Source organism: Aphelocoma coerulescens, chromosome 4, assembly GCF_041296385.1.
Source record: "Aphelocoma coerulescens isolate FSJ_1873_10779 chromosome 4, UR_Acoe_1.0, whole genome shotgun sequence".
NCBI classification, from domain to species: Eukaryota; Metazoa; Chordata; class Aves; order Passeriformes; family Corvidae; genus Aphelocoma; species Aphelocoma coerulescens.
This window is the reverse complement of record NC_091017.1, coordinates 77,839,839-77,866,142: the sequence shown is the minus strand read 5'-3', so window position 1 is coordinate 77,866,142 and position 26,304 is coordinate 77,839,839. Positions and strand designations below refer to the sequence as shown.

The window sequence follows — 26,304 nt, the reverse complement described above, 5'->3', positions numbered from 1 at the left end:
TTTTCCCAGAGTTTCCCACCCTCATTCCCGGCAGTTCCCACCCTCCTTTCCCAGGATTTTCCACCTCCTTTTCCCAGAGTTTCCCATCCTATTTTCCCAGAGTTTCCCACCCTCATTCCCAGGATTCCCCACCCTCATTCCCAGCATTTCCCACCCTTTTTTCCAAGGATTTCCCACCCTCTTTTCCCAGGATATTCCACCTCCTTTTCCCAGTTTCCCATCCTCCTTTCCCAGGATTTCCCACCCTCATTCCCGGCAATTCCCACCCTCCTTTCCAAGGATTTCCCACCCTCCTTTCCCAGAGTTTCCCACCCTCATTCCCGGGATTTCCCGCCTTCATTCCCGGGATTTTCCATCCTCTTTCCCCAGGATTTCCCACCTCCTTTTCCCAGAGTTTCCCATCCCCTTTTCCCAGGATTTCCCACCCTCATTCCCGGCAATTCCCACCCTCCTTTCCCAGAACTTTCCACCTCCTTTTCCCAGAGTTTCCCATCCTGTTGTCCCAGGATTTCCCATCCCCCTTTTCAAGGATTTCCTGCCCTCTTTCCAGGATTTCCCATCCCCTTTTCCCAGGATTTCCCACCCTCATTCCCGGGAATTCCCACCCTCATTCCCAGGATTTTCCTTTCCCCTTTCCCAGGATTTTCCACCTCCTTTTCCCAGAGTTTCCCATCCTATTTTCCCAGAGTTTCCCACCCTCATTCCCAGGATTCCCCACCCTCATTCCCGGCATTTCCCACCCTTTTTTCCAAGGATTTCCCATCCTCTTTCCCCAGGATTTTCCCACCCTCATTCCCAGGTTTTCCCACCTCCTTTTCCCAGGATTTCCCACCCTCCTTTCCCAGGATTTCCCATCCCCCCTTTCCAAGGATTTCCCGCCCTCCTTTCCCAGAGTTTCCCACCTGCATTCCCGGGATTTCCCACCCTCTTTTCCCAGGATTTTCCATCTCTTTCCCAAGATTTCCCACCTCCTTTCCCCAGGATTTTCCATCCCTTTCCCAGGATTTTCCATCCCCTTTTCCCCAGGATTTCCCACCTCCTTTTCCCAGAGTTTCCCGCCCACATTCCCAGGATTTCCCACCCTCCTTTCCCAGAGTTTCCCGCCCGCATTCCCAGGATTTCCCACCCTCATTCCCAGGATTCCCCACCCCCTCCCAGCCGGGAATTCCTTCCCCAACCCCCTCCCCGAGCCTCCGGCCGCTCCTCCTTCCCCACAACTTCCCAATAAAATCCTTTATTCCCTCGGATCCGGGAGCAGCCGGGATCATTCCCGCCATTCCAAGGGGAGCTCCGCTCCTTTCCCGGGAATCCCGAGCCCCTTCCCGCCCTCCCCATTCCCTGGGAACAGCCGGGACACATCCCTTGGATTCATCCCGAGGGGTTTTTTTTTTCCCCCCTCCTCCTGGGAAAATGGGAATATTGAAAGCCGGGCAGCGATTTTCCCAAATTTCCCCAAATTTCCCCCACATTCCTCCTCCTCCTCTTCCCTCTGGAATCTCCAGCAGGAAATCCGGGCAGGAGAAGCCGCATCCCTGCCCAGAGCAGCCGGGAAAATTTGGGAGAAGAGGCTGGAAAAGGCGGGAATTGGGGTGGTTTTTATTCCCTCGGATTTCTCCCAATCCGGCTTTTCCTGGCATTCCCAAGGAAACGGGAATGGGGATTCCTGGGGGGGCTTTTCCAGCCTTTTTTTCCCGGTTTGATATTCCTGGGATTACCCAACCAGGGAATGGCAGGAATGGGAATCCCGAGCCCAAGGAATCCCAGGAAAATCGGGATGGAAGGGCTCAGGAATTCCTGCTTTTCCTCCTTCCCATCCTTCCTCACCCCATTCCCATTCCCAGGAGTTTTCCAGAAGGAATTTTCCAGCCCCTGGAATAAGGAGCAGCTTTTCCAAAGGGATTTTGGGGGGGTTTTTCCCCCCCCTCCCTTAAAAAATTCCAGGAAATTCCAGCTGGAAGCGCCCAAGGTTGGGATTGGAGAAATCCGGGATAATGGGAATTGTCCCACTTGGAATTCTGTGGGATGGAAGATCTTTTCCCACCTGGAATTTCTCCAGGAATTTTCCCTTTCCCAGCTTTCCTGGTGCCTCCGGATCCCGGGAATTCCCGAGGTTGGCTGGGCTGGGAATGTTTGATCCCAGTGGTGGAAATGAAGGGAAAAGCGGGAATTGTAGGATCAGAGGATTTCACCCTTTGGAAAAGGAGAAAAAACCCGGGAAAATCTGGGAATTCCAAGCAGTTCCTCCCCTCCCCCCACAGGCTGATCCAACTTTTTATTCCCTCTTGGATAAAGAGGGAGCCCTGGAAAAATCTGGGAATTCTGGGAACGCCCAGGAAAGCCGAGATTCCCACGGAAAATCCCTTGCTGTGAACACATTCCCAAGGTTTTGCCGGGAAAAGCGGGAATTTCCAGCATTCCAACTGGCCAAATCCGGATATTTCGGGATCATTCCAGGTCCTTTCCCTCGGGAAAAGCGGGATCAAGGCTCAGCTCCATCCCAGCCGGAATCTTCCGGATCCATTCCGATTTTTCCCGTTGTTTTTTTTTTTATTGATTCCCAGCTCCGCAGAAACCTCGGGAAAAGCCCTGAGAGCTTTTCCATCCATCCCGAGGGAGCAGCTGCAGGAAAAAAAAAACCCAAAAACCCCCAAAAAAACCCCGGAAAATCCCCAAAAGTGCCGGGATTCCCGGCAATCCCCTCCTCGGGCTCATCCCAATCCCGCTCTTTTCCATGGAAACATTCCCAGGAAAAAGCTGCCCGTGATAGTGGGGGGCTCGTCCGGGTGCATCGCAGTTTGTGCATTCCCGAGGAATTCCCGGGAAGAACGGAATTCCCGGCGAGTTTGGGATCGTTGGGATATCCTGGGATGCGCAGGCGCCGGATATTCCCGGATTTCAGAAGATCTTCTGGCGGCTGGGAAGGACGGCTTCCTTGAGGAAGGAAAAAACCAGGAGAATCCCGGAGCGCTTCCCTCTTTTCCCCTTGGTGAAATAGTTGGAGACGACGTCGTCTGCGGGAAAAGAGGGAGAAGGGGATGGAATTCCTGGAGTTGGGAATGGAGGAAGGGAGAGGCGGGATCGGGGCTCCAATGGGGAGAGGAGGATCCCGAATTTCTGGGATGGTCGGAGCCCTTGGGAAGCCCCAAGGATCCCAAATTTCTGGGATATTCCGAGCCCCAAGGATCCCGAATTCCTGGGACAGTCTGAGACCTTGGGAAGCTCCAAGAATCCCAAATTTCTGGGATGGTTGGAGCTCCAAGGATCCCAAATTTCCGGGACATTGGGAGCCCTTGGGAAGCCCCAAAGATCCCAAATTCCTGGGACATTCCGAGTCCCAAGGATCCCGAATTTCTGGGACATTCCGAGCCCTTGGGAAGCTCCAGGAATCCCGAATTTCTGGGACCTTTGGAGCCCTTGGGAAGCCCCAAGGATCCCAAATTCCTGGGATTCCCTGAGCCTTAGGGATCCGGAATTTCTCGGATTCTCTGAGAGCCGGAATCGGGGCTCCAATGGGGAGAGGAGGATCCCGAATTTCTGGGATGGTTGGAGCTCCAAGGATCCCAAATTTCTGGGACATTCGGAGCCCTTGGGAAGCCCCAAAGATCCCAAATTCCTGGGATTCTCCAAGGGCTCAGGAACGCCCTGGGAGCCCAAATTTCTGGACATTCCGAGCTCCAAGGATCCCGAATTTCTGGGACTTTCGGAGCCCTTGGGAAGCTCCAGGAATCCCAAATTTCTGGGATTCTCTGAGGGTTCAGGGATCCCGAATTTCTGGGATGGTTGGAGCTCCAAGGATCCCAAATTCCTGGGACATTCCAAGCCCTTGGGAAGCCACAAGGATCCCAAATTTCTGGGATTCCCTGAGCCTTAGGGATCCGGAATTTCTGGGATTCTCCAAGGGTTCAGGGACCCCAAATTTCTGGGACATTCTGAGCCCCAAAGATCCCAAATTCCTGGGACATTCCGAGCCCCAAGGATCCCGAATTTCTGGGATTCTCCAAGGGTTCAGGGATCCCAAATTCCTGGGATATTCTGAGCCCCAAGGAGAAGGGAATGGAATTCCCGGAGCTGGGAATGGAGGAAGGGAGAGCCGGGATCGGGGCTCCAATGGGGAGAGGAGGATCCCAAATTTCTGGGATGGTTGGAGCTCCAAGAATCCCAAATTTCCAGGACTTTCGGAGCCCTTGGGAAGCCCCAAGGATCCCAAATTTCTGGGATGTTCTGAGCTCCGATGATCCCAAATTTCTGGGATGGTTGGAGCTCCAAGGATCCCAAATTTCTGGGACTTTCCGAGCCCTTGGGAAGCCCCAAGGATCCCAAATTTCTGGGATTCTCCAAGGGCTCAGGAACGCCCTGGGATCCCAAATTCCTGGGACATTCCGAGCCCCAAGGATCCCGAATTTCTGGGACTTTCGGAGCCCTTGGGAAGCTCCAGGAATCCCAAATTTCTGGGATTCTCTGAGGGTTCAGGGATCCCAAATTTCTGGGATGGTGGGAGCTCCAAGGATCCCAAATTCCTGGGACATTCCAAGCCCTTGGGAAGCCACAAGGATCCCAAATTTCTGGGATTCCCTGAGCCTTAGGGATCCGGAATTTCTGGGATTCTCCAAGGGTTCTGGGACCCCAAATTTCTGGGACATTCTGAGCCCCAAAGATCCCAAATTCCTGGGACATTCCGAGCCCCAAGGATCCCGAATTTCTGGGATTCTCCAAGGGTTCAGGGATCCCAAATTCCTGGGATATTCTGAGCCCCAAGGATCCCAAATTCCTGGGATATTCTGAGCCCCAAGGAGAAGGGAATGGAATTCCCGGAGCTGGGAATGGAGGAAGGGAGAGCCGGGATCGGGGCTCCAATGGGGAGAGGAGGATCCCAAATTTCTGGGATGGTTGGAGCTCCAAGAATCCCAAATTTCCAGGACTTTCGGAGCCCTTGGGAAGCCCCAAGGATCCCAAATTTCTGGGATGTTCTGAGCTCCGATGATCCCAAATTTCTGGGATGGTTGGAGCTCCAAGGATCCCAAATTTCTGGGACTTTCCGAGCCCTTGGGAAGCCCCAAGGATCTCAAATTTCTGGGATTCTCCAAGGGCTCAGGAACGCCCTGGGATCCCAAATTCCTGGGACATTCCGAGCCCCAAGGATCCCACATTCCTGGGATTCCCTGAGCCCTTGGGAAGCTCCAGGAATCCCAAATTTCTGGGATTCTCTGAGGGTTCAGGGATCCCGAATTTCTGGGATGGTTGGAGCTCCAAGGATCCCAAATTCCTGGGACATTCCAAGCCCTTGGGAAGCCACAAGGATCCCAAATTTCTGGGATTCCCTGAGCCTTAGGGATCCGGAATTTCTGGGATTCTCCAAGGGTTCTGGGACCCCAAATTTCTGGGACATTCTGAGCCCCAAAGATCCCAAATTCCTGGGACATTCCGAGCCCCAAGGATCCAGAACTTCTGGGATTCTCCAAGGGTTCAGGGATCCCAAATTCCTGGGATATTCTGAGCCCCAAGGATCCCAAATTCCTGGGATATTCTGAGCCCCAAGGAGAAGGGAATGGAATTCCCGGAGCTGGGAATGGAGGAAGGGAGAGCCGGAATCGGGGCTCCAATGGGGAGAGGAGGATCCCAAATTTCTGGGATGGTTGGAGCTCCAAGGATCCCGAATTTCTGGGACTTTCGGAGCCCTTGGGAAGCCCCAAAGATCCCAAATTCCTGGGATTCTCCAAGGGCTCAGGAACACTCTGGGAGCCCAAATTTCTGGGACATTCGGAGCCCCAAGGATCCCAAATTTCTTGGATTCTCTCAGCCTTTGGGATCGCCCAATTCCTGGGATTCTCCGAAGGTTCAGGGCCACGCAAAGATCCCAAATTCCTGGCACATTCCGAGCCCTTGGGAAGCCCCAAGGATCCCACATTCCTGGGATTCCCTGAGCCCTTGGGATCCTGAATTTCTGGGATTCTCTGAGGGCTCAGGGACCCCAAATTTCTGGGACATTCTGAGCGGGATCAGCTCCTTTCCCATTCCCATTCCCATTCCTGATCCCGATCCCGTTCCCACCTCCCGGCTGCAGAGTGCAGGGCAGGACGTTCTCCCCAATCCCATTCCCATTCCCGATCCCATTCCCATTCCCGATCCCGATCCCATTCCTGATCCCATTCCCACCTCCCGGCTGCACGGTGCAGGGCAGGACGTTCTCCCCGTCCCCATTCCCATTCCCCATCCCATTCCCGATCCCATTCCTGATCCCATTCCTGATCCCGTTCCCGATCCCATTCCCGATCCCATTCCCGATCCCATTCCCGATCCCATTCCCGTTCCCATTCCCATTCCCACCTCCCGGCTGCACAGTGCAGGGCAGGACGTTCTCCCCGATCCCATTTCCAATCCCATTCCCATTCCCATTCCCGATCCCGAACCCGTTCCCGATCCCATTCCCGATCCCGATCCCGTTCCCGATCCCATTCCCACCTCCCAGCTGCATGGTGCAGGGCAGGACGTTCTCCCCGACCCCATTCCCATTCTCGATCCCGATCCCATTCCCACCTCCCGGCTGCACGGTGCAGGGCAGGACGTTCTCCCCGATCCCATTCCCATTCCCGATCCCATTCCCGTTCCCGATCCCGTTCCCGATCCCGTTCCCACCTCCCGGCTGCACAGTGCAGGGCAGGACGTTCTCCCCAACCCCATTCCCGATCCCAATCCCATTCCCGATCCCGATCCCGTTCCCACCTCCCGGCTGCACGGTGCAGGGCAGGACGTTCTCCCCAACCCCATTCCCGATCCTGATCCCATTCCCGATCCCAATCCCGATCCCATTCCCACCTCCCGGCTGCACCGTGCAGGGCAGGACGTTCTGCCCGATCCCATTCCCGATCCCGATCCCGATCCTGATCCTGTTCCCGTTCCCGTTCCCACCTCCCGGCTGCACGGTGCAGGGCAGGACGTTCTCCCCGATCCCATTCCCGATCCCATTCCCATTCCCGTTCCCGATCCCGTTCCCACCTCCCGGCTGCACGGTGCAGGGCAGGACGTTCTCCCCGACCCCATTCCCATTCCCGATCCCATTCCCGATCCCATTCCCGATCCCGATCCCGTTCCCACCTCCCGGCTGCACGGTGCAGGGCAGGACGTTCTCCCCGACCCCATTCCCATTCCCGATCCCATTCCCGATCCCATTCCCGATCCCGATCCCGTTCCCACCTCCCGGCTGCACGGTGCAGGGCAGGACGTTCTCCCCGACCCCATTCCCATTCCCGATCCCATTCCCGTTCCCGATCCCGTTCCCGATCCCGTTCCCACCTCCCGGCTGCACAGAGCAGGGCAGGACGTTCTGCCCGATCCCATTCCCGATCCCATTCCCGATCCCATTCCCGATCCCGTTCCCGTTCCCACCTCTCAGCTGCACGGTACAGGGCAGGACGTTCTCCCTGTGCCCATTCCCGATCCCATTCCTGACCCCATTCCCGATTCCGATCCCATTCCCGATCCCGATCCCATTCCCATTCCCGATCCCGTTCCTGATCCCGTTCCCACCTCCCGGCTGCACGGTGCAGGGCAGGACGTTCTCCCCGATCCCATTCCCAATCCCATTCCCGATCCCATTCCCATTCCCATTCCCGATCCTATTCCTGATCCTATTCCCACCTCCCGGCTGCACGGTGCAGGGCAGGATGTTCTCCCCAACCCCATTCCCGATCCCATTCCCATACCCGATCCCATTCCCGATCCCATTCCTGATCCCGTTCCCGATCCCATTCCCGATCCCATTCCCGTTCCCATTCCCATTCCCACCTCCCGGCTGCACAGTGCAGGGCAGGACGTTCTCCCCGTCCCCATTCCCATTCCCCATCCCATTCCCGATCCCATTCCTGATCCCATTCCTGATCCCGTTCCCGATCCCATTCCCGATCCCATTCCCGATCCCATTCCCGATCCCATTCCCATTCCCACCTCCCGGCTGCACAGTGCAGGGCAGGACATTCTCCCCGATCCCATTTCCAATCCCATTCCCATTCCCGATCCCGAACCCGTTCCCGATCCCATTCCCAATCCCGATCCCGTTCCCGATCCCATTCCCATTCCCGTTCCCGATCCCGTTCCCGATCCCGTTCCCACCTCCCGGCTGCACAGTGCAGGGCAGGACGTTCTCCCCAACCCCATTCCCGATCCCAATCCCATTCCCGATCCCGATCCCGTTCCCACCTCCCGGCTGCACGGTGCAGGGCAGGACGTTCTCCCCAACCCCATTCCCGATCCTGATCCCATTCCCGATCCCAATCCCGATCCCATTCCCACCTCCCGGCTGCACCGTGCAGGGCAGGACGTTCTGCCCGATCCCATTCCCGATCCCGATCCCGATCCTGATCCTGTTCCCGTTCCCGTTCCCACCTCCCGGCTGCACGGTGCAGGGCAGGACGTTCTCCCCGATCCCATTCCCGATCCCATTCCCATTCCCGTTCCCGATCCCGTTCCCACCTCCCGGCTGCACGGTGCAGGGCAGGACGTTCTCCCCGACCCCATTCCCATTCCCGATCCCATTCCCGATCCCATTCCCGATCCCGATCCCGTTCCCACCTCCCGGCTGCACGGTGCAGGGCAGGACGTTCTCCCCGACCCCATTCCCATTCCCGATCCCATTCCCGATCCCATTCCCGATCCCGATCCCGTTCCCACCTCCCGGCTGCACGGTGCAGGGCAGGACGTTCTCCCCGACCCCATTTCCAATCCCGATCCCATTCCCGTTCCCGATCCCGTTCCCGATCCCATTCCCAATCCCGATCCCGTTCCCGATCCCATTCCCACCTCCCAGCTGCACGGTGCAGGGCAGGACGTTCTCCCTGATCCCATTCCCATTCTCAATCCCGATCCCATTCCCACCTCCCGGCTGCACAGTGTAGGGCAGGACGTTCTCCCCAACCCCATTCCCGATCCCGTTCCTATTCCTGACCTCATTCCCGATCCCGATGCCATTCCCATTCCCGATCCCGTTCCTGATCCCGTTCCCACCTCCCGGCTGCACGGTGCAGGGCAGGACGTTCTCCCCAATCCCATTCCCATTCCCGATCCCATTCCCGATCCCATTCCCGATCCCATTCCCATTCCCGATCCCATACCCGATCCCATTCCCACCTCTCGGCTGCACGGTGCAGGGCAGGACATTCTCCCCGACCCCATTCCCATTCCCGATCCCATTCCCGATCCCATTCCCGATTCCGTTCCCGATCCCATTCCCACCTCCCGGCTGCACGGTGCAGGGCAGGACATTCTCCCCAATCCCATTCCCATTCCCGATCCCATTCCCGATCCCATTCCCGATCCCGATCCCGAACCGGTTCCCGATCCCATTCCCGATCCCATTCCCGTTCCCTTTCCCATTCCCACCTCCCGGCTGCACAGTTCAGGGCAGGACATTCTCCCCGATCCCATTTCCAATCCCATTCCCATTCCCATTCCCATTCCCGATCCCGTTCCCGATCTCGTTCCCACCTCCCGGCTGCACGGTGCAGGGCAGGACGTTCTCCCCAACCCCATTCCCGATCCCGATCCCATTCCCGATCCCATTCCCGATCCCATTCCCATTCCCATTCCCATTCCCGATCCCGATCCCGTTCCCACCTCCCGGCTGCACGGTGCAGGGCAGGACGTTCTCCCCGGCCGACAGCGACACGAAGAAGGCGAAGGGGATGAGCCACAGGCAGAAGGTGAAATAGGCCAGGACCTGCGGGAAGAGATTCCCAGAATTCCCTGATCCCGATCCCAGCGCCGGCCCTGGGCATTCCCGCGGGAATCCGGGATGGAGCTGCGGGATGGAGCTGCGGGATGGAGCTACGGGATGGAGCTGCGGGATGGAGCTGCGGGATGGAGCTGCGGGATGGAGCTCTGGGATAAAGCTCCGGGATAAATCTCTGGGATGGAGCTCTGGGATGGAGCTCCAGGATAAATCTCTAGGATAAATCTCCAGGATGGAGCTCTGGGATAAATCTCTGGGATGGAGCTCCGGGATAAAGCTCCGGGATGGAGCTCTGGGATGGAGCTCTGGGATGGAGCTCCAGGATAAAGCTCCGGGATGGAGCTCTGGGATAACGCTCCGGGATGGAGCTCCGGGATAACGCTCCGGGATAACATTCCGGGATGGAGCTCCGGGATAACGCTCCGGGATGGAGCTCCGGGATAACGCACCGGGATAACGCTCCGGGATGGAGCTCCGGGATAACACTCCGGGATGGAGCTCCGGGATGGAGCTCCAGGATGGAGCTCCGGGATAACGCTCCGGGATGGAGCTCCGGGATAACGCTCCGGGATAACGCTCCGGGATGGAGCTCCGGGATAACGCTCCGGGATGGAGCTCCGGGATGGAGCTCCTGGATAACGCTCCGGGATGGAGCTCCGGGATAACGCTCCGGGATGGAGCTCCGAGATAAATCTCCGGGATAACGCTCCGGGATAAAGCTCCGGGATGGAGCTCTGGGATAACGCTCCGGGATAACACTCCGGGATGGAGCTCCGGGATAACGCTCCGGGATGGAGCTCCGGGATGGAGCTCCTGGATAACGCTCCGGGATGGAGCTCCGGGATGGAGCTCCGGGATAACGCTCCGGGATGGAGCTCCGGGATAACGCTCCGGGATGGAGCTCTGGGATAACGCTCCGGGATAACGCTCCAGGATGGAGCTCCGGGATAACACTCCGGGATGGAGCTCCGGGATAACGCTCCGGGATGGAGCTCCGGGATAACGCTCCAGGATGGAGCTCTGGGATAACGCTCCGGGATGGAGCTCCGGGATAACGCTCCGGGATGGAGCTCCGGGATGGAGCTCCTGGATAACGCTCCGGGATGGAGCTCCGGGATAACGCTCCGGGATGGAGCTCTGGGATGGAGCTCCTGGATAACGCTCCGGGATGGAGCTCCGGGATAACGCTCCGGGATAACGCTCCGGGATAAATCTCCGGGATGGAGCTCCGGGATAACGCTCCGGGATGGAGCTCCGGGATAACGCTCCGGGATGGAGCTCTGGGATGGAGCTCCGGGATGGAGCTCTGGGATGGAGCTCTGGGATGGAGCTCCGGGATAACGCTCCGGGATGGAGCTCCGGGATAACGCTGGCAGCGCCTCTGCCGGGCTCCCGAACCGCTCCCCGCTCCTGCTGTTCCCGAATTCCCGAATTTTCCGGAAGGGATGGATGGATCCAGGGGACTCCTCGGGACAGTGGGATTGGACTGGAGCTCACTGGATTGATTTTCTTTGGATTTCATTTTTTATTGATTTTATTGGAATTTAATTTAATTTTAATTTAATTTTAGTTTATTATAATTTAATTTATTTTAATTTATTTTAATTTATTTTAATTCGATTTCACTTAATTTAATTTCATTTCTTTTCTTTGAATTTGAATTGAATTAAAAATTTCATTGCATTCATTTTACTTTCATTTAACGGAATTTGTTTTCATTTATTTTCATTTCTTTTACTTTATTTCTTTTATTTCCATTTCATTTATTTAACTTTCTTTTCATTTCACTTAAAGTTTTATTTATTTTATTTTATTTTATTTTATTTTATTTTATTTTATATTACTTCATTTTATTTCATTTTATTTCATTTTATTTTATTTTATTTTAAAATTAAAATTTAATTTATTTTAGTTTAGTTTAAATTTATTTTATTCTAATTTATGTAATTTATTTAATTTAATTTTTTAAATTTTTTATTTAATTTGAATTATTTTATTTTAATTTATTTTATTGATTTGATTTTTATTTTAATTTAATTTAATTTAATTTAATTTATTTTAGTTAAAATTTAGTTTCGTTTACTTTAAATTTATTCTATTTTATTTTAACTTAATTTAAATTTACTTTATTTTTTAAATTTTTATTTCAATTTAAATTATTTTCTTTTAATTTATTTTATTTGATTTTTATTTTATTTTATTTCTATTTTATTTTTCTTTAATTTTTTAAAATTTGATTTAAATTATTTTAATTTATTTTATTTTATCTCTTTGATTTGATTTTTATTTTAATTTACTTTATTTTTCTTTAATTTTTTAAAATTTGATTTAAATTATTTTATTTTATTTTATTTATTTTATTTTATTTTATTTATTTGATTTTTATTTTATTTTATTTTTCTTGCTTAATTTTTCTTTAATTTTTTAAAATTTGATTTAAATTATTTTAATTTACTTCCTTTTATTTTATTTTATTTTATTTTATTTTCATTTATTTTATTTTATTTTTATTTACTTTCTTTTTCTTTAAATTTGTTTTTAAAATGGGATTAAAATTATTTTAACTTATTCAAATTTATTCAAAGTTTATTCAAATTTCATTCCAATTTTATTCCAGTTTTATTCAATTTTTACTCCAATTTTATTCAAATTTAATTTTAATTTTTAAATTTCAGTCAAACTTTAGTCAAATTTTATTTGAATTTTTAATTTTTATTCGAATTTTATTCGAATTTTATTTGAATTTTTAATTTTTATTCAATTTTTATTCGAAATTTATTTGAATTTTTTATTTTTATTCAAATTTTATTCGAATTTTATTCGAATTTCAAATCTTATTCAAATCTTATTCAAATCTTATTCAAATTTTATTCGAATTTTATTTGAATTTTATTTGAATTTTAATTTTTATTCAAAACTTTATTCAAATTTTATTTGCATTTTTTATTTTTAGTCAAATTTTATTCGAATTTTATTTGCATTTTTTATTTTTATTCAAATTTTATTCGAATTTTATTTGAATTTTATTCAAATTTTATTCAAATTTTATTCAAATTTTATTCAAATTTTATTTGAATTTTTAAATTTTATTCTAATTTTATTCTAATTTTATTCAAACTTTACTTGAATTTTTATTTTTTTATTCAAATTTTATTCAAATTTTATTTGCATTTTTAAATTTTATTCGAATTTTATTCAAATTTTATTCAAATTTTATTTGAATTTTTAATTTTAATTCAAATTTTATTCGAATTTTATTTGCATTTTTCATTTTTATTCCATTTTTATTCCCATTTCATTCAAATCCCTCCATTCCCTTTCACTCCCTGATCCAACCTCCGGGAACCAGAGAATCCCAAACCCTTCCCGATCCCTTAAACTCCCGAAAAATCCCAAACCACCTCCAAAAAAACCCCAGATTTTCCCAAATTTCCATGGAATTTCCACCTCCAAGGAGCCCCTCTGGGAATGGGAATTTTTTACCAGCACTGAGAATTCCCAAAGGGAACAATTTAAGGTTCAACCCTCAAATAAAAAAAAAAACCTCGGGATCCAACCATTCCTTCCCATTTTCCCCAAATTTTCCCCTTTTAAAGGAATAACCCAACCTTGACATTCCATGGGAATTCCCGGGAAAATCCCAAACCTGCAGCTCCAGGAAGGCCAAAATCAGCCCCAACCCCTCCAAAATAAAAGAAAAAACAACCAGGAAAAAAAAATCGAAAAGAAAACAAAAAAAAACCTGAAAAAAGAAACCAAAAAAAACCCCCAAAAAACAAAAAAAACCTGAAAAAAAAACGAAAAAAAAACCTGAAAAAAAACCCAAAAAAACCCCAAAAGCCCAAAAAACCAAAAAAAACCCTGAAAAAAACCAAAAAAAAAATCAAAAAAACCCGAAAAAAACCCTGAAAAAAACCCAAAAAACCAAAAAACCTGAAAAAAACAAAAAAAAAAACAAAAAAAAACGAAAAAAACCAAAAAAAACCCCAAAAACAAAACAAAACAAAAAAAAAACCAAAAAACCAAAACACAAAAAAACCCAAAAAAAAAAAACCAAAAAACCCCCCAAAAAACAAAAAAAACAAAAAACCCCAAAAAAAACCCAAAAAAGAAAAAAAACAAACAAAAAAAACCCGAAAAACCCCAAAAAAAAACCAAAAAAACCCCGAAAAAAACCCGAAATAAAACAAAAAAAAAAACCAAAAAAACCCAACAACCCCCAAAAGAAACCGAAAAAAACCTGAAAAAAAACCCCAAAAAAACCAAAAAGAAAACCCGAAAAAAACCCAAAAAAAACCCCCAAAAAATCCCGAAAAAAACCCAAAAAACCCCGAAAAAAAACCAAAAAAAACCAAAAAAAACCCCCCAAAAAAGCGAAAAAAACCCAAAAAAAAACCTGAAAAAAAACAAACAAAAAACCCGAAAAAAACCAAAAAAAAACCCCAAAAAAACCCAACAACCCCCGAAAGAAACTGAAAAAAACCAAAAAAAAACCAAAAAAAACCCAAAAAGAAAACCCAAAAAAAACCCCAAAAAAAACTGAAAAAACAAAAAAAAACCCCAAAAAAACCAAAAAGAAAACCCGAAAAAAACAAAAAAAACCAAAAAACCCCTGAAAAAAACCCAAAAAAAATGAAAAATAAACCCAAAAAAACCCGAAAAAAAACGAAAAAAAAACCCAAAAAAACAAAACAAAAAACCCGAAAAAAACCAAAAGAAAAACCAAAAAAACCAAAAAAACCCCGAAAAAAAAGCAAAAAAACCCGAAAAAACCCAAAAAAACCCTGAAAAAAAACGAAAATAAACTAAAAAGAAAACCAAAAAACCAAAAAAAAACCCCCCAAAAAAACCCCAAAAAACCCCGAAAAAAACCCAAAAAAAACAAAAAAAAAAAAAACAAAAAAAAAGCAAAAAAAACCCGAAAAAAATAAACCAAAAAAAACAAAAAGAAACCCAAAAAAAACCAAACAAAAACCCCGAAAAAAAACCAAAAAAAAACCCAAAAAAACCCCCAAAAAAACCAAAAAAAACCTGAAAAAAACCCGAAAAAAAACAAAAATAAACCAAAAAAAAACCACAAAAAAAACAAAAAAAAAAACCCAAAAAATTCAAAAAAAACCGCCCCAAAAAAAAAAACAAAAAAAAAACCAAAAAAAACCCCGAAAAAAACCCCAAAAAACCCCGGGAAAAAAACAAAAAAAAACCCAAAAAAAACCAAAAAAAAAAAACGAAAAAAAAGCAAAAAAACCCGAAAAAACCCCAAAAAAAACCTGAAAAAAAACAAAAAAACCAAAAAGAAACCCAAAAAAAAAAAAAAAACGAAAAAAAACCAAAAAAAAAAAACAAAAAACCCCCCAAAAAAACAAAAAAAAACTGAAAAAAACCCGAAAAAAAACGAAAATAAACCAAAAAAAACAAAAAAAAAACCAAAAAAAACCCCAAAAAAAACCCAAAAAAATTCAAAAAAAACCGAAAAAACCCCAAAAAAACCCTGAAAAAAAAACCCAAAAAAAACCCCAAAAAAACCCCAAAAAAACCCCAAAAAAACCCCAAAAAAACCCCAAAAAAACCCAAAAATCCTGGAATTTCTTTCACATCCTTGCGAAAAAAAAATAGGGAAAAAACCCCCCCCCACAATTTCATGGATCAGCTGCTTCCCGAATTTTGCTCACCTCGGAGAAGAGGTAAAATTCCTCGGCAAAATATTGGAATGCCAGGTAATGATTGAGCACAACCAGCCCTGGAAAAAACGGGAAAAAAACCCGGGATCAGCACATTCCAAAGGGATATTCCCAAATTTTGGGAGTTATCCCAAATCCCTCCCAAACCTTTCCCCCCCCCCTAGGTTGGGAATTCCTGGGAATTTCGCCGGTGGATTCTTGGATTTAGGGGGATTTTTAGGGGATTTTTCGGAGGGGGTTGGGATGTGCAGTTCTTGGAATTCTGGGAGGTTTTGGGGTATTCGAGGATTTGAAATTTTTTGGGGTGTTTTGAGTTCCGAAGATCCCAAATTTCTGGGATGTTCTGAGAACTTGGGAAGCCCCAAACATCCCAAATTTCTGGGACATTCTGAGCCCCAAAGATCCCAAATTTCTGGGATGTTCTGAGCTCCGAAGATTCCAAATTTCTGGGATATTTTGAGCTCCAAAGATCCCAAATTTCTGGGATATTTTGAGCCCCAAAGATCCCAAATTTCTGGGATATTCTGAGCTCCAAAGATCCCAAATTTCTGGGATATTTTGAGCCCCAAAGATCCCAAATTTCTGGGATGTTCTGAGCCCCAAAGATCCCAAGTTTCTGGGACATTCTGAGCCCTTGGGAAGCCCCAAAGATCCCAAATTTCTGGGATATTCTGAGCCCCAAAGATCCCAAATTTCTGGGATGTTTTGAGCCCCAAAGATCCCAAATTTCTGGGACATTCTGAGCTCCAAAGATCCCAAATTTCTGGGATATTTTGAGCCCCAAAGATCCCAAATTTCTGGGATATTTTGAGCCCCAAAGATCCCAAATTTCTGGGATATTTTGAGCCCCAAAGATCCCAAATTTCTGGGATGTTCTGAGAACTTGGGAAGCCCCAAAGATCCCAAATTTCTGGGATTCTCTAAGACCTTGGGAAACCCCAAACATCCCAAATTTCTGGGATATTTTGAGCCCCAAAGATCCCAAATTTCTGGGATATTCTGAGCCCCGAAGATCCCAAATTTCTGGGGCATCCAGGAACCCCAAATTCCTGGGATTCTCTGGGGGTTTGGGGCATCCAAAGATCCCAAATTTCTGGGATATTTTGAGCTCCAAAGATCCCAAATTTCTGGGATGTTCTGAGCTCCAAAGATCCCAAATTTCTGGGGCATCCAGGAACCCCAAATTCCTGGGATTCTCTGGGGGTTTGGGGCATCCAAAGATCCCAAATTTCTGGGATGTTCTGAGCCCCGAAGATCCCAAATTTCTGGGATGTTTTGAGCTCCAAAGATCCCAAATTTCTGGGATATTTTGAGCCCCAAAGATCCCAAATTTCTGGGATGTTCTGAGCCCCAAAGATCCCAAATTTCTGGGATATTTTGAGCCCCAAAGATCCCAAATTTCTGGGATGTTCTGAGCCCCAAAGATCCCAAATTTCTGGGATGTTCTGAGCCCCAAAGATCCCAAATTTCTGGGATATTTTGAGCCCCAAAGATCCTGAATTTCTGGGATGTTCTGAGCTCCAAAGATCCCAAATTTCTGGGACATTCTGAGCCCTTGGGAAGCCCCAAAGATCCCAAATTTCTGGGATATTCTGAGCTCCAAAGATCCCAAATTTCTGGGATGTTCTGAGCCCTTGGGAAGCCCCAAAGATCCCAAATTTCCGGGACATTCTGAGCTCCGAAGATCCCAAATTTCTGGGATATTTTGAGCCCCAAAAATGCCAAATTTCTGGGATATTTTGAGCTCCAAAGATCCCAAATTTCTGGGATATTTTGAGCCCCAAAGATCCCAAATTTCTGGGACATTCTGAGCTCCAAAGATCCCAAATTTCTGGGATATTTTGAGCCCCAAAGATCCCAAATTTCTGGGATATTCGGAGCTCCAAAGATCCCAAATTTCCGGGACATTCTGAGCTCCGAAGATCCCAAATTTCTGGGATATTTTGAGCCCCAAAAATGCCAAATTTCTGGGATGTTCTGAGAACTTGGGAAGCCCCAAAGATCCCAAATTTCTGGGATTCTCTAAGACCTTGGGAAACCCCAAACATCCCAAATTTCTGGGATATTTTGAGCCCCAAAGATCCCAAATTTCTGGGACATTCTGAGCCCCGAAGATCCCAAATTTCTGGGGCATCCAGGAACCCCAAATTCCTGGGATTCTCTGGGGGTTTGGGGCATCCAAAGATCCCAAATTTCCGGGACATTCTGAGCCCCAAAGATCCCAAATTTCTGGGATGTTCTGAGCTCCAAAGATCCCAAATTTCTGGGATATTTTGAGCCCCAAAGATCCCAAATTTCTGGGATGTTTTGAGCCCCAAAGATCCCAAATTTCTGGGACATTCTGAGCTCCAAAGATCCCAAATTTCTGGGATATTTTGAGCCCCAAAGATCCCAAATTTCTGGGATATTCGGAGCTCCAAAGATCCCAAATTTCTGGGATATTTTGAGCCCCAAAAATGCCAAATTTCTGGGATATTTTGAGCTCCAAAGATCCCAAATTTCTGGGATATTTTGAGCCCCGAAGATCCCAAATTTCTGGGATATTTTGAGCCCCAAAGATCCCAAATTTCTGGGATATTTTGAGCCCCAAAGATCCCAAATTTCTGGGATGTTCTGAGCTCCGAAGATCCCAAATTTCTGGGATGTTCTGAGCCCCGAAGATCCCAAATTTCTGGGATATTTTGAGCCCCAAAGATCCCAAATTTCTGGGATATTTTGAGCCCCAAAGATCCCAAATTTCTGGGATGTTCTGAGCTCCGAAGATCCCAAATTTCTGGGATGTTCTGAGCTCCAAAGATCCCAAATTTCTGGGATATTTTGAGCCCCAAAGATGCCAAATTTCTGGGACATTCTGAGCTCCAAAGATCCCAAATTTCTGCGACAATCAGGGACCCCCAATCCCTGGAATTCTCTGAACCTTCAGGACCCCCAAAGATCCCAAATTTCTGGGACATTCTTTGCCCTTGGGAACTCCCAGGGATCCCAAATTTCTGGGGCACCCAGGAATCCCAAATTCCTGGGATTTTCTGAGTCTTTGGGGCACTCAGGGTTCCAAAATTCCTGGGATTTTCTGGGGGTTTGGGGCACCCCAAGATCCCAAATTTCTGGGACAATCAGGGACCCCCAACCCCTGGAATTCTCTGAACCTTCGGGACCCTCAAAAATCCCAAATTTCTGGGACATTCTGAGCCCCAAAGATCCCAAATTTCTGGGATATTCTGAGAACTTGGGAAGCCCCAAAGATCCCAAATTTCCAGGACAATCTGAGCCCTTGGGAAGCCCCAAAGATCCCAAATTTCTGGGACATTCTGAGCTCCAAAGATCCCAAATTTCTGGGACAATCAGGAATCCAAAATTCCTGGGATTTTCTGGAGGTTTGGGGCACCCCAAGATCCCAAATTTCCGGGACAATCAGGACTCCCCAACCCTTGGAATTCTCTGAGCCTTTGGGACATCCAAAGATCCCAAATTTCTGGGATATTCTGAGCCCTTGGGAAGCCCCAAACATCCCAAATTTCTGGGACAATCTGAGCCCTTGGGAACTCCCAGGGATCCCAAATTTCTGGGATATTCTGAGCTCCAAAGATCCTGAATTTCTGGGATATTCTGAGTCCTTGGGAAGCCCCAAAGATCCCAAATTTCTGGGACAATCTGAGCCCCAAAGATCCCAAATTTCTGCGACAATCAGGACTCCCCAACCCCTGGAATTCTCTGAACCTTCAGGACCCCCAAAGATCCCAAATTTCCAGGACATTCCAAACCCTCGGAACAACGTGAAGCAAGACTTCAGCTCCCTCCCAAACCCAAAGCCAAACCCAAACCCAAACCAGGAATTCCAGAAGATTCCCCAGGAAACCCAAAATTCCCAGAAAAACCCCAACATTCCCCACCTCCCTCAAAAAAAAAAAAAAAAACCCATCCCAAAGCTCCAAGTCCTTCCCAAAGCTGGCAAAATTCCCAAATTTTTCCCCACTCCTTTTGACCTGGGCAAAGGGCAACTCCCTCCCTTTCCCTAAAGCCATTCCCAAGTTTTTCCCCAAATTCCAGGATGGAATGAAGATTCCCCTCCCCCCCCCTCACCGCAGGATAGGATGAAGTTGGAGGAGGTGAGGACGATGAAAGGGAAAGTTTGGAGCAATCCGAAGTAAACGAGGTTGGTGAAGAGCCCCACTCCCACCAGGAATCCCGGGAATTGCTCGAACAGGTACAGCCCCACCAGCACGGCCGAGGAAAACTGGGAATAAAAGCAGGGAAAAAGAGGGAATGGAGGACGGAAGGAGAGGATTTCTGGGAGGAGCTTCGTTCTCGGGGAGCAGCAAGGGTTGGGAGATTCGGGGGATGTTCTGAGATGCAGAGATCGCAAATTTCTGGGATTCTCTAAGACCTTGGGAACCCACAAAGATCCCAAATTTCTGGGATGTTCTGAGCTCCAAAGATCCCAAATTTCTGGGATTCCTTAAGACCTTGGGAACCCCCAAAGATCCCAGATTTCTGGGATGTTCTGAGCTCCGAAGATCCCAAATTTCTGGGATATTCTGAGCTCCAAAGATCCCAAATTTCTGGGATGTTCTGAGCTCCAAAAATCCCAGATTTCTGGGGTTCCTTAAGACCTTGGGAACCCCCAAAGATCCCAAATTTCTGGGACGTTCTGAGCCCCAAAGATCCCAAATTTCTGGGATGTTCTGAGATCCAAAAATCGCAGATTTCTGGGATTCTCTAAGACCTTGGGAACCCCCAAAGATCCCAAATTTCTGGGATATTCTGAGCCCCAAAGATCCCAAATTCCTGGGACATTCCGAGCCCCAAGGATCCCAAATTTCTGGGACGTTCTGAGACCCAAAGATCCCAAATTTCTGGGATTCTCTAAGACCTTGAGAACCCACAAAGATCCCAAATTTCTGGGATGTTCTGAGCTCCAAAGATCCCAGATTTCTGGGATTCTCTAAGACCTTGGGAACCCCCAAAGATCCCAAATTTCTGGGACATTCTGAGCTCCAAAGATCCCAAATTCCGGGAATGTTCTGAGCTCCAAAAATCCCAGATTTCTGGGATTCTCTAAGACCTTGGGAACCCCCAAAGATCCCAGATTTCTGGGATGTTCTGAGCTCCGAAGATCCCAAATTTCTGGGATATTCTGAGCCCCAAAGATCCCAAATTTCTGGGACGTTCTAAGCCCCAAGGATTCCAGATTTCTGGGATTCCTTAAGACCTTGGGAACCCCCAGAGATCCCAAATTTCTGGGACCTTCTGAGCTCCAAAGATCCCAAATTCCTGGGACATTCTGAGCCCCAAAGATCCCAAATTTCTGGGACATTCTGAGAACTTGGGAACCCCCAGAGATCCCAAATTTCTGAGATGTTCTGAGAACTTGGGAACCCCCAAAGATCCCAAATTTCTGGGATGTTCTGAGCTCCAAAGATCCCAAATTTCTGGGATGTTCTGAGCTCCAAAAATCCCAGATTTCTGGGATTCTCTAAGACCTTGGGAACCCCCAAAGATCCCAAATTTCTGGGATGTTCTGAGCTCCAAAGATCCCAAATTTCTGGGACATTCTGAGAACTTGGGAAACCCCAAAGATCCCAAATTTCTGGGATTCTCTGAGACCTTGGGAACCCACAAAGATCCCAAATTTCTGGGATGTTCCGAGAACTTGGGACCCCCAAAGATCCCAAATTTCTGGGACCTTCTGAGCTCCAAAGATCCCAAATTTCTGGGATGTTCCGAGAACTTGGGACCCCCAAAGATCCCAAATTTCTGGGATATTCTGAGCCCCAAAGATCCCAAATTTCTGGGACATTCTGAGAACTTGGGAACCCCCAGAGATCCCAAATTTCTGGGATGTTCTGAGAACTTGGGAAACCCCAAAGATTCCAAATTTCTGGGACGTTCTGAGACCCTGGGATCCCAAATTTCTGGGATATTCTGAGAACTTGGGAACCCCCAAAGATCCCAGATTTCTGGGACCTTCTGAGCTCCAAAGATCCCAAGTTTCTGGGATGTTCTGAGCTCCAAAGATCCCAAATTTCTGGGATGTTCTGAGATCCAAAAATCCCAGATTTCTGGGATTCTCTAAGACCTTGGGAACCCCCAAAGATCCCAAATTTCTGGGATTCTCTGAGACCTTGGGAACCCACAAAGATCCCAAATTTCTGGGACATTCTGAGAACTTGGGAAACCCCAAAGATCCCAAATTTCTGGGATGTTCTGAGCCCCAAAGATCCCAAATTTCTGGGATGTTCTGAGCCCCAAGGAACCTGAATTTCTGGGACAATCTGAGCCCTTGGGAACCCACAAAGATCCCAAATTTCTGGGACATTCTGAGACCCAAAGATCCCAAATTTCTGGGATATTCTGAGAACTTGGGAAACCCCCAAAGATCCCAAATTTCTGGGACATTTTGAGACCCAAAGATCCCAAATTTCTGGGATATTCTGAGCCCCAAAGATCCCAAATTTCTGGGACATTCTGAGAACTTGGGAACCTCCAAAGATCCCAGATTTCTGGGATTCTCTGAGACCTTGGGAACCCCCAAAGATCCCAAATTTCTGGGACGTTCTGAGCCCCAAAGATCCCAAATTTCTGGGATATTCTGGGCCCCAAAGATCCCAGATTTCTGGGATTCTCTAAGACCTTGGGAACCCCCAAAGATCCCAAATTTCTGGGATATTCTAAGCCCCAAGGATTCCAGATTTCTGGGGTTCCTTAAGACCTTGGGAACCCCCAAAGATCCCAGATTTCTGGGACCTTCTGAGCCCCAAAGATCCCAAATTTCTGGGCCATTCTGAGCCCCAAAGATCCCAAATTTCTGGGCCATTCTGAACCCCAAAGATCCCAAATTTCTGGGCCGTTCTGAGCCCCAAAGATCCCAAATTTCCGGGACATTCTGAGAACTTGACAACAGGTAACCGAACCACCCCCACCACCCCCAACCTTTTTCCCAGGAATCAGCAGATTCCCAAAAGTCCATCCCATCATCCAACCCCCCCCCCCCATTCCACGTCACGGCTGCTCTGCTTTCCCAACGGGGCCGGGAAGAATTCCCGGCTGGGAATTCCCGGCTGGAATTTTCGGGACTCACCCAGATCATGTATTTGATGATCCTCCTGGTGACCACCGTGTACTCCTCGATGAGCTCTGCCAGGTAGTAGAGCCCGGCCGCTGTGGGGACAGGACAGGGGGCACCGCTGGCACCGCTGGCACCGCTGGCACCGCCCCACAGCGGCGCCGGGGGGCATTCGGGGACACCCCAAATGTGTTCCGGCAGCTGGGAACACTCAGGGACACCGGAGGTTGGGGGTGCTCAGGGATGGGAGATCCCTGCGGGAATTTAAGGGGTGGGGACAGCCAGGGGCGTCAAATTTATGGGGTGTTCTGAGGGCTCGGGGATACCCAGGGGCGTCAAATTTATGGGGTGTTCTGAGGGCTCGGGGATACCCAGGGGCGTCAAATTTATGGGGTGTTCTGAGGGCTCGGGGATACCCAGGGGCATCAAATCCATGGGGTGTTCTGAGGGCTTGGGGACACCCAGGGACCCCAAATCCATGGGGTGTTCTGAGGGCTCGGGGACACCCAGGGACCCCAAATCCATGGGGTGTTCTGAGGGCTTGGGGACACTCAGGGACCCCAAATTTTGGGGACATTCTGAGGGCTCGGGGACATCCAGGGACCTCAAATCCATGGGATATGCAAAGGGCTCAGGGACATCCAGGGACCCCAAATGTTGGGGACATTCTGAGGGCTTGGGGACACCCAGGGGCATCAAATTTATGGGGTGTTCTGAGGGCTCGGGGACACCCAGGGACCCCAAATCTATGGGGTGTTCTGAGGGCTCAGGGACACTCAGGGGCATCAAATTTATGGGGTGTTCTGAGGGCTTGGGGACACCCAGGGACCCCAAATTTTGGGGACACCCTGAGGGCTTGGGGACATCCAGGGACCTCAAATCCATGGGGTATTCTGAGGGCTTGGGGACATCCAGGGACCCCGAATTTCAGGGTCACTTTGAGCTCTCAGGGAAACCCAGGGACCCCATATCTTGGGGACACTCTGAGGGCTTAGGGACACTCACGGACCCCAAATGTTGGGGACATTCTGAGGGCTCGGGGACACTCAGGGACCCCAAATTTATGGGGTGTTCTGAGGGCTTGGGGATACCCAGGGACCTCAAATCTATGGGGTGTTCTGAGGGCTTGGGGACACCCAGGGATCCCAAATCTATGGGGTGTTCTGAGGGCTCGGGGACATCCAGGGACCCCAAATTTTGGGGACGTTCTGAGGGCTTGGGGACATCCTGAGGGCTCAGGGACACCCAGGGACCCCAAATCCTGAGGACACCCTGAGCCCTCAGGGACACCCGGGAACCCCAAATCCTGGGGACACCCTGAGCCCTCAGGGACACCGAGAGACCCCAAATCCTGGGGACACCCTGAGCCCTCAGGGACACCCAGGAACCCCAAATCCTGAGGACACCCTGAGCCCTCAGGGACACCCAGAGACCCCAAATCCTGGGGACACCCTGAGCCCTCAGGGACACCCAGGGACCCCAATCTTAGGATCACTCCGAGCCCTCAGGGACACCCAGGGATCCCAAATCCTGGGGACACCCTGAGGGCTCAGGGACACCCAGGGATCCCAAATCCTGGGGACACCCTGAGGGCTCGGGGACACCCAGGAACCCCAAATGTCAGGGTCACTCCGAGCCCTCAGGGACACCCAGGGACCCCAAATCCTGGGGACACTCTGAGGGCTCAGGGACACCCAGGGACCCCAATCTTAGGGTCACTCCGAGCCCTCAGGGACACCCAGGGATCCCAAATCCTGGGGACACCCTGAGCCCTCAGGGACACCCAGGGACCCCAAATCCTGGGGACACCCTGAGCCCTCAGGGACACCCAGGGACCCCAATCTTAGGATCACTCCGAGCCCTCAGGGACACCCAGGGATCCCAAATCCTGGGGACACCCTGAGGGCTCGGGGACACCCAGGAACCCCAAATGTCAGGGTCACTCCGAGCCCTCAGGGACACCCAGGGACCCCAAATCCTGGGGACACTCTGAGGGCTCAGGGACACCCAGGGACCCCAATCTTAGGGTCACTCCAAGCCCTCAGGGACACCCGGGAACTCCCGCAATCCCCGCAACACCCGCGCCTTCCCCCCGCGCCCTCACCCTTGCCCTTCCCCCCCCGATATATCGCGACACGCCCCGGCCCAACCCCGCGGCCCAACCCCCTCCCGAAGCTCCCGGAACCGCCGGGGCGCTCTCACCGATGGCCAGGGTGACGAAAGCCACCTGCACGAGCAGGGACAGCCAGCTGAGCACGTACATGAACCACATGGCGGGGCCGGGCCGGGCCGCGGCCGCTCCCGGAGCTGTTCCCGGTGCCGCTCCCGCTGCCGGGCCCGGCGCTGCTGCCGGGAACACGCGGCGCCGGAACCAACGAGACGCTGGGGGCGGGGCGGTGCTCGCCCGTGACAGCGCCCCCTGCAGGAGTGGAGGACTCGGCACGGGCCAGGAGAACCAGCGGGATCACCCCAAAAGCGAGGGGGGGGGGGACCCCAAAAGCGAAGGGGGACCCCAAAAAACGACGGGGAGACCCCAGAACTGTGTGGGGAGGCCTGAACTGTGTCGAGAATGTCCCCAAAACTGTGCAGGGAGCCGTAAAACCCTACAGGGAGCCCCCAAACCGTGAAGGAAACCCCGAAACACAAAGGGAACCCCCCCCAAAAAAATTGTTCAGGGAGGCCTCAAAACCCTACAGAGACCCCAAAACGTGGGGGGGGGGACCCCAAAACTGTGTGGGGACCCCCTAAATCCATGTAGGGACCCCCCCTCCGGGCACACTGGTCTGTACTGGGAGGCGCTGGGAGGGTTTTGGGGTGCGGGTGGGAGTCCCTCACTGCGGGGGGCTCCTTTTGGGGTCTTGGGGTCGTTTTGGGGTGCAGGGTGGGGTCGTTTTGGGGTGCTGGGGGTTCCTTTTTGGGGTCCCGGGGCTCCTTTTGGGGTGCTCGTTTTAGGGATCCTGGAGGGCTCCTTTTGGGGTGCTGGGGGTTCCTTTTTGGGGTCGTGGGGGGCTCGTTTTAGGGGTGCAGGGGGTTCCTTTTGGGGTGCAGGGTGGGCTCGTTTTGGGGTGCTCGTTTTAGGGGACCCGGGGGGCTCCTTTTGGGGTGGTGCGGGTTCATTTTGGGGTGCCGGGGGGTCCTTTTTGGGGTTCCGGGGCTCCTTTTGGGGTGCTCGTTTTAGGGGACCCGGAGGGCTCCTTTTGGGGTGCTGTGGGTTCATTTTGGGGTGCCGGAGGTTCCTTTTTGGGGTCGTGGGGGGCTCGTTTTAGGGGTCCTGGGGGTTCTTTTTGGGGTCCTGACGCTCATTTCGGGGTCGCGGGGCTCATTTTGGGGTCCCGGGGCTCCTTTTGGGGCGCTCGTTTTAGGGGTCCAGCGCGGCTCCTTTTGGGGTGCTGGGGGTTCATTTTGGGGTCCTGGGGCTCCTTTTGGGGCTGCTGTGGGGTTCATTTTGGGGTCCTGGGGCTCATTTTGGGGTTCTCCTTTTAGGGATCCCCGTGTGAGTTCATTTTGGGGTGCCGGAGGTTCCTTTTTGGGGTCCTGGGGGGTTCAATTTGGGGTTTCTGGGGGGTTTCGTTTTAGAGGTCCTGGGGGTTCATTTTTGGGTCCTGAGGGCTCCTTTTGGGGTGCTCCTTTTAGGGGTCCTGGGGGGCTCCTTTTGGGGTGGTGCGGGTTCATTTTGGGGTCGTGGGGCTCGTTTTGGGGTGCTGAGGGCTCATTTTAGGGGTGCTGGGGGGTTCATTTTGGGGTTTCTGGGGGATTTCGTTTTAGGGGTCCAGCGCGGCTGCTTTTGGGGTGCTGGGGGTTCCTTTTTGGGGGTCCTGGGGGTTCATTTTTGGGTGCTG

The 26,304-nt window shown here is 49.9% G+C and overlaps 1 protein-coding gene across 1 annotated transcript; it reads right to left on the bottom strand.

The window, feature by feature from the left end:
- Nucleotides 1–1,574: 1,574 nt before the first annotated feature.
- TEX261 (testis expressed 261) lies at nucleotides 1,575–24,826 on the bottom strand. The gene is made up of 6 exons (XM_069014830.1): nucleotides 24,668–24,826; nucleotides 22,481–22,560; nucleotides 19,483–19,636; nucleotides 15,394–15,461; nucleotides 9,607–9,709; nucleotides 1,575–3,011 (listed from the first exon to the last, which is right to left on the bottom strand). The coding sequence occupies exons 1-6, from the start codon at nucleotides 24,735–24,737 to the stop codon at nucleotides 2,896–2,898; spliced, it is 591 nt and encodes a 196-aa protein (XP_068870931.1). The 5' UTR covers nucleotides 24,738–24,826; the 3' UTR covers nucleotides 1,575–2,895.
- Nucleotides 24,827–26,304: the final 1,478 nt, after the last annotated feature.

Excerpts from the sequence above, each read along its gene's own strand:
- TEX261 (XM_069014830.1), bottom strand. The coding sequence starts at position 24,737 with ATGTGGTTCATGTACGTGCTCAGCTGGCTGTCCCTGCTCGTGCAGGTG. Across the intron at positions 15,462-19,482 it reads CAACTTCATCCTATCCTGCG|GGCTGGTTGTGCTCAATCAT; the intron begins GTGAGGGGGGGG and ends CGTTTTTTCCAG. Across the intron at positions 3,012-9,606 it reads CTGCACCGTGCAGCCGGGAG|ACGACGTCGTCTCCAACTAT; the intron begins GTGGGAACGGGA and ends CTTTTCCCGCAG.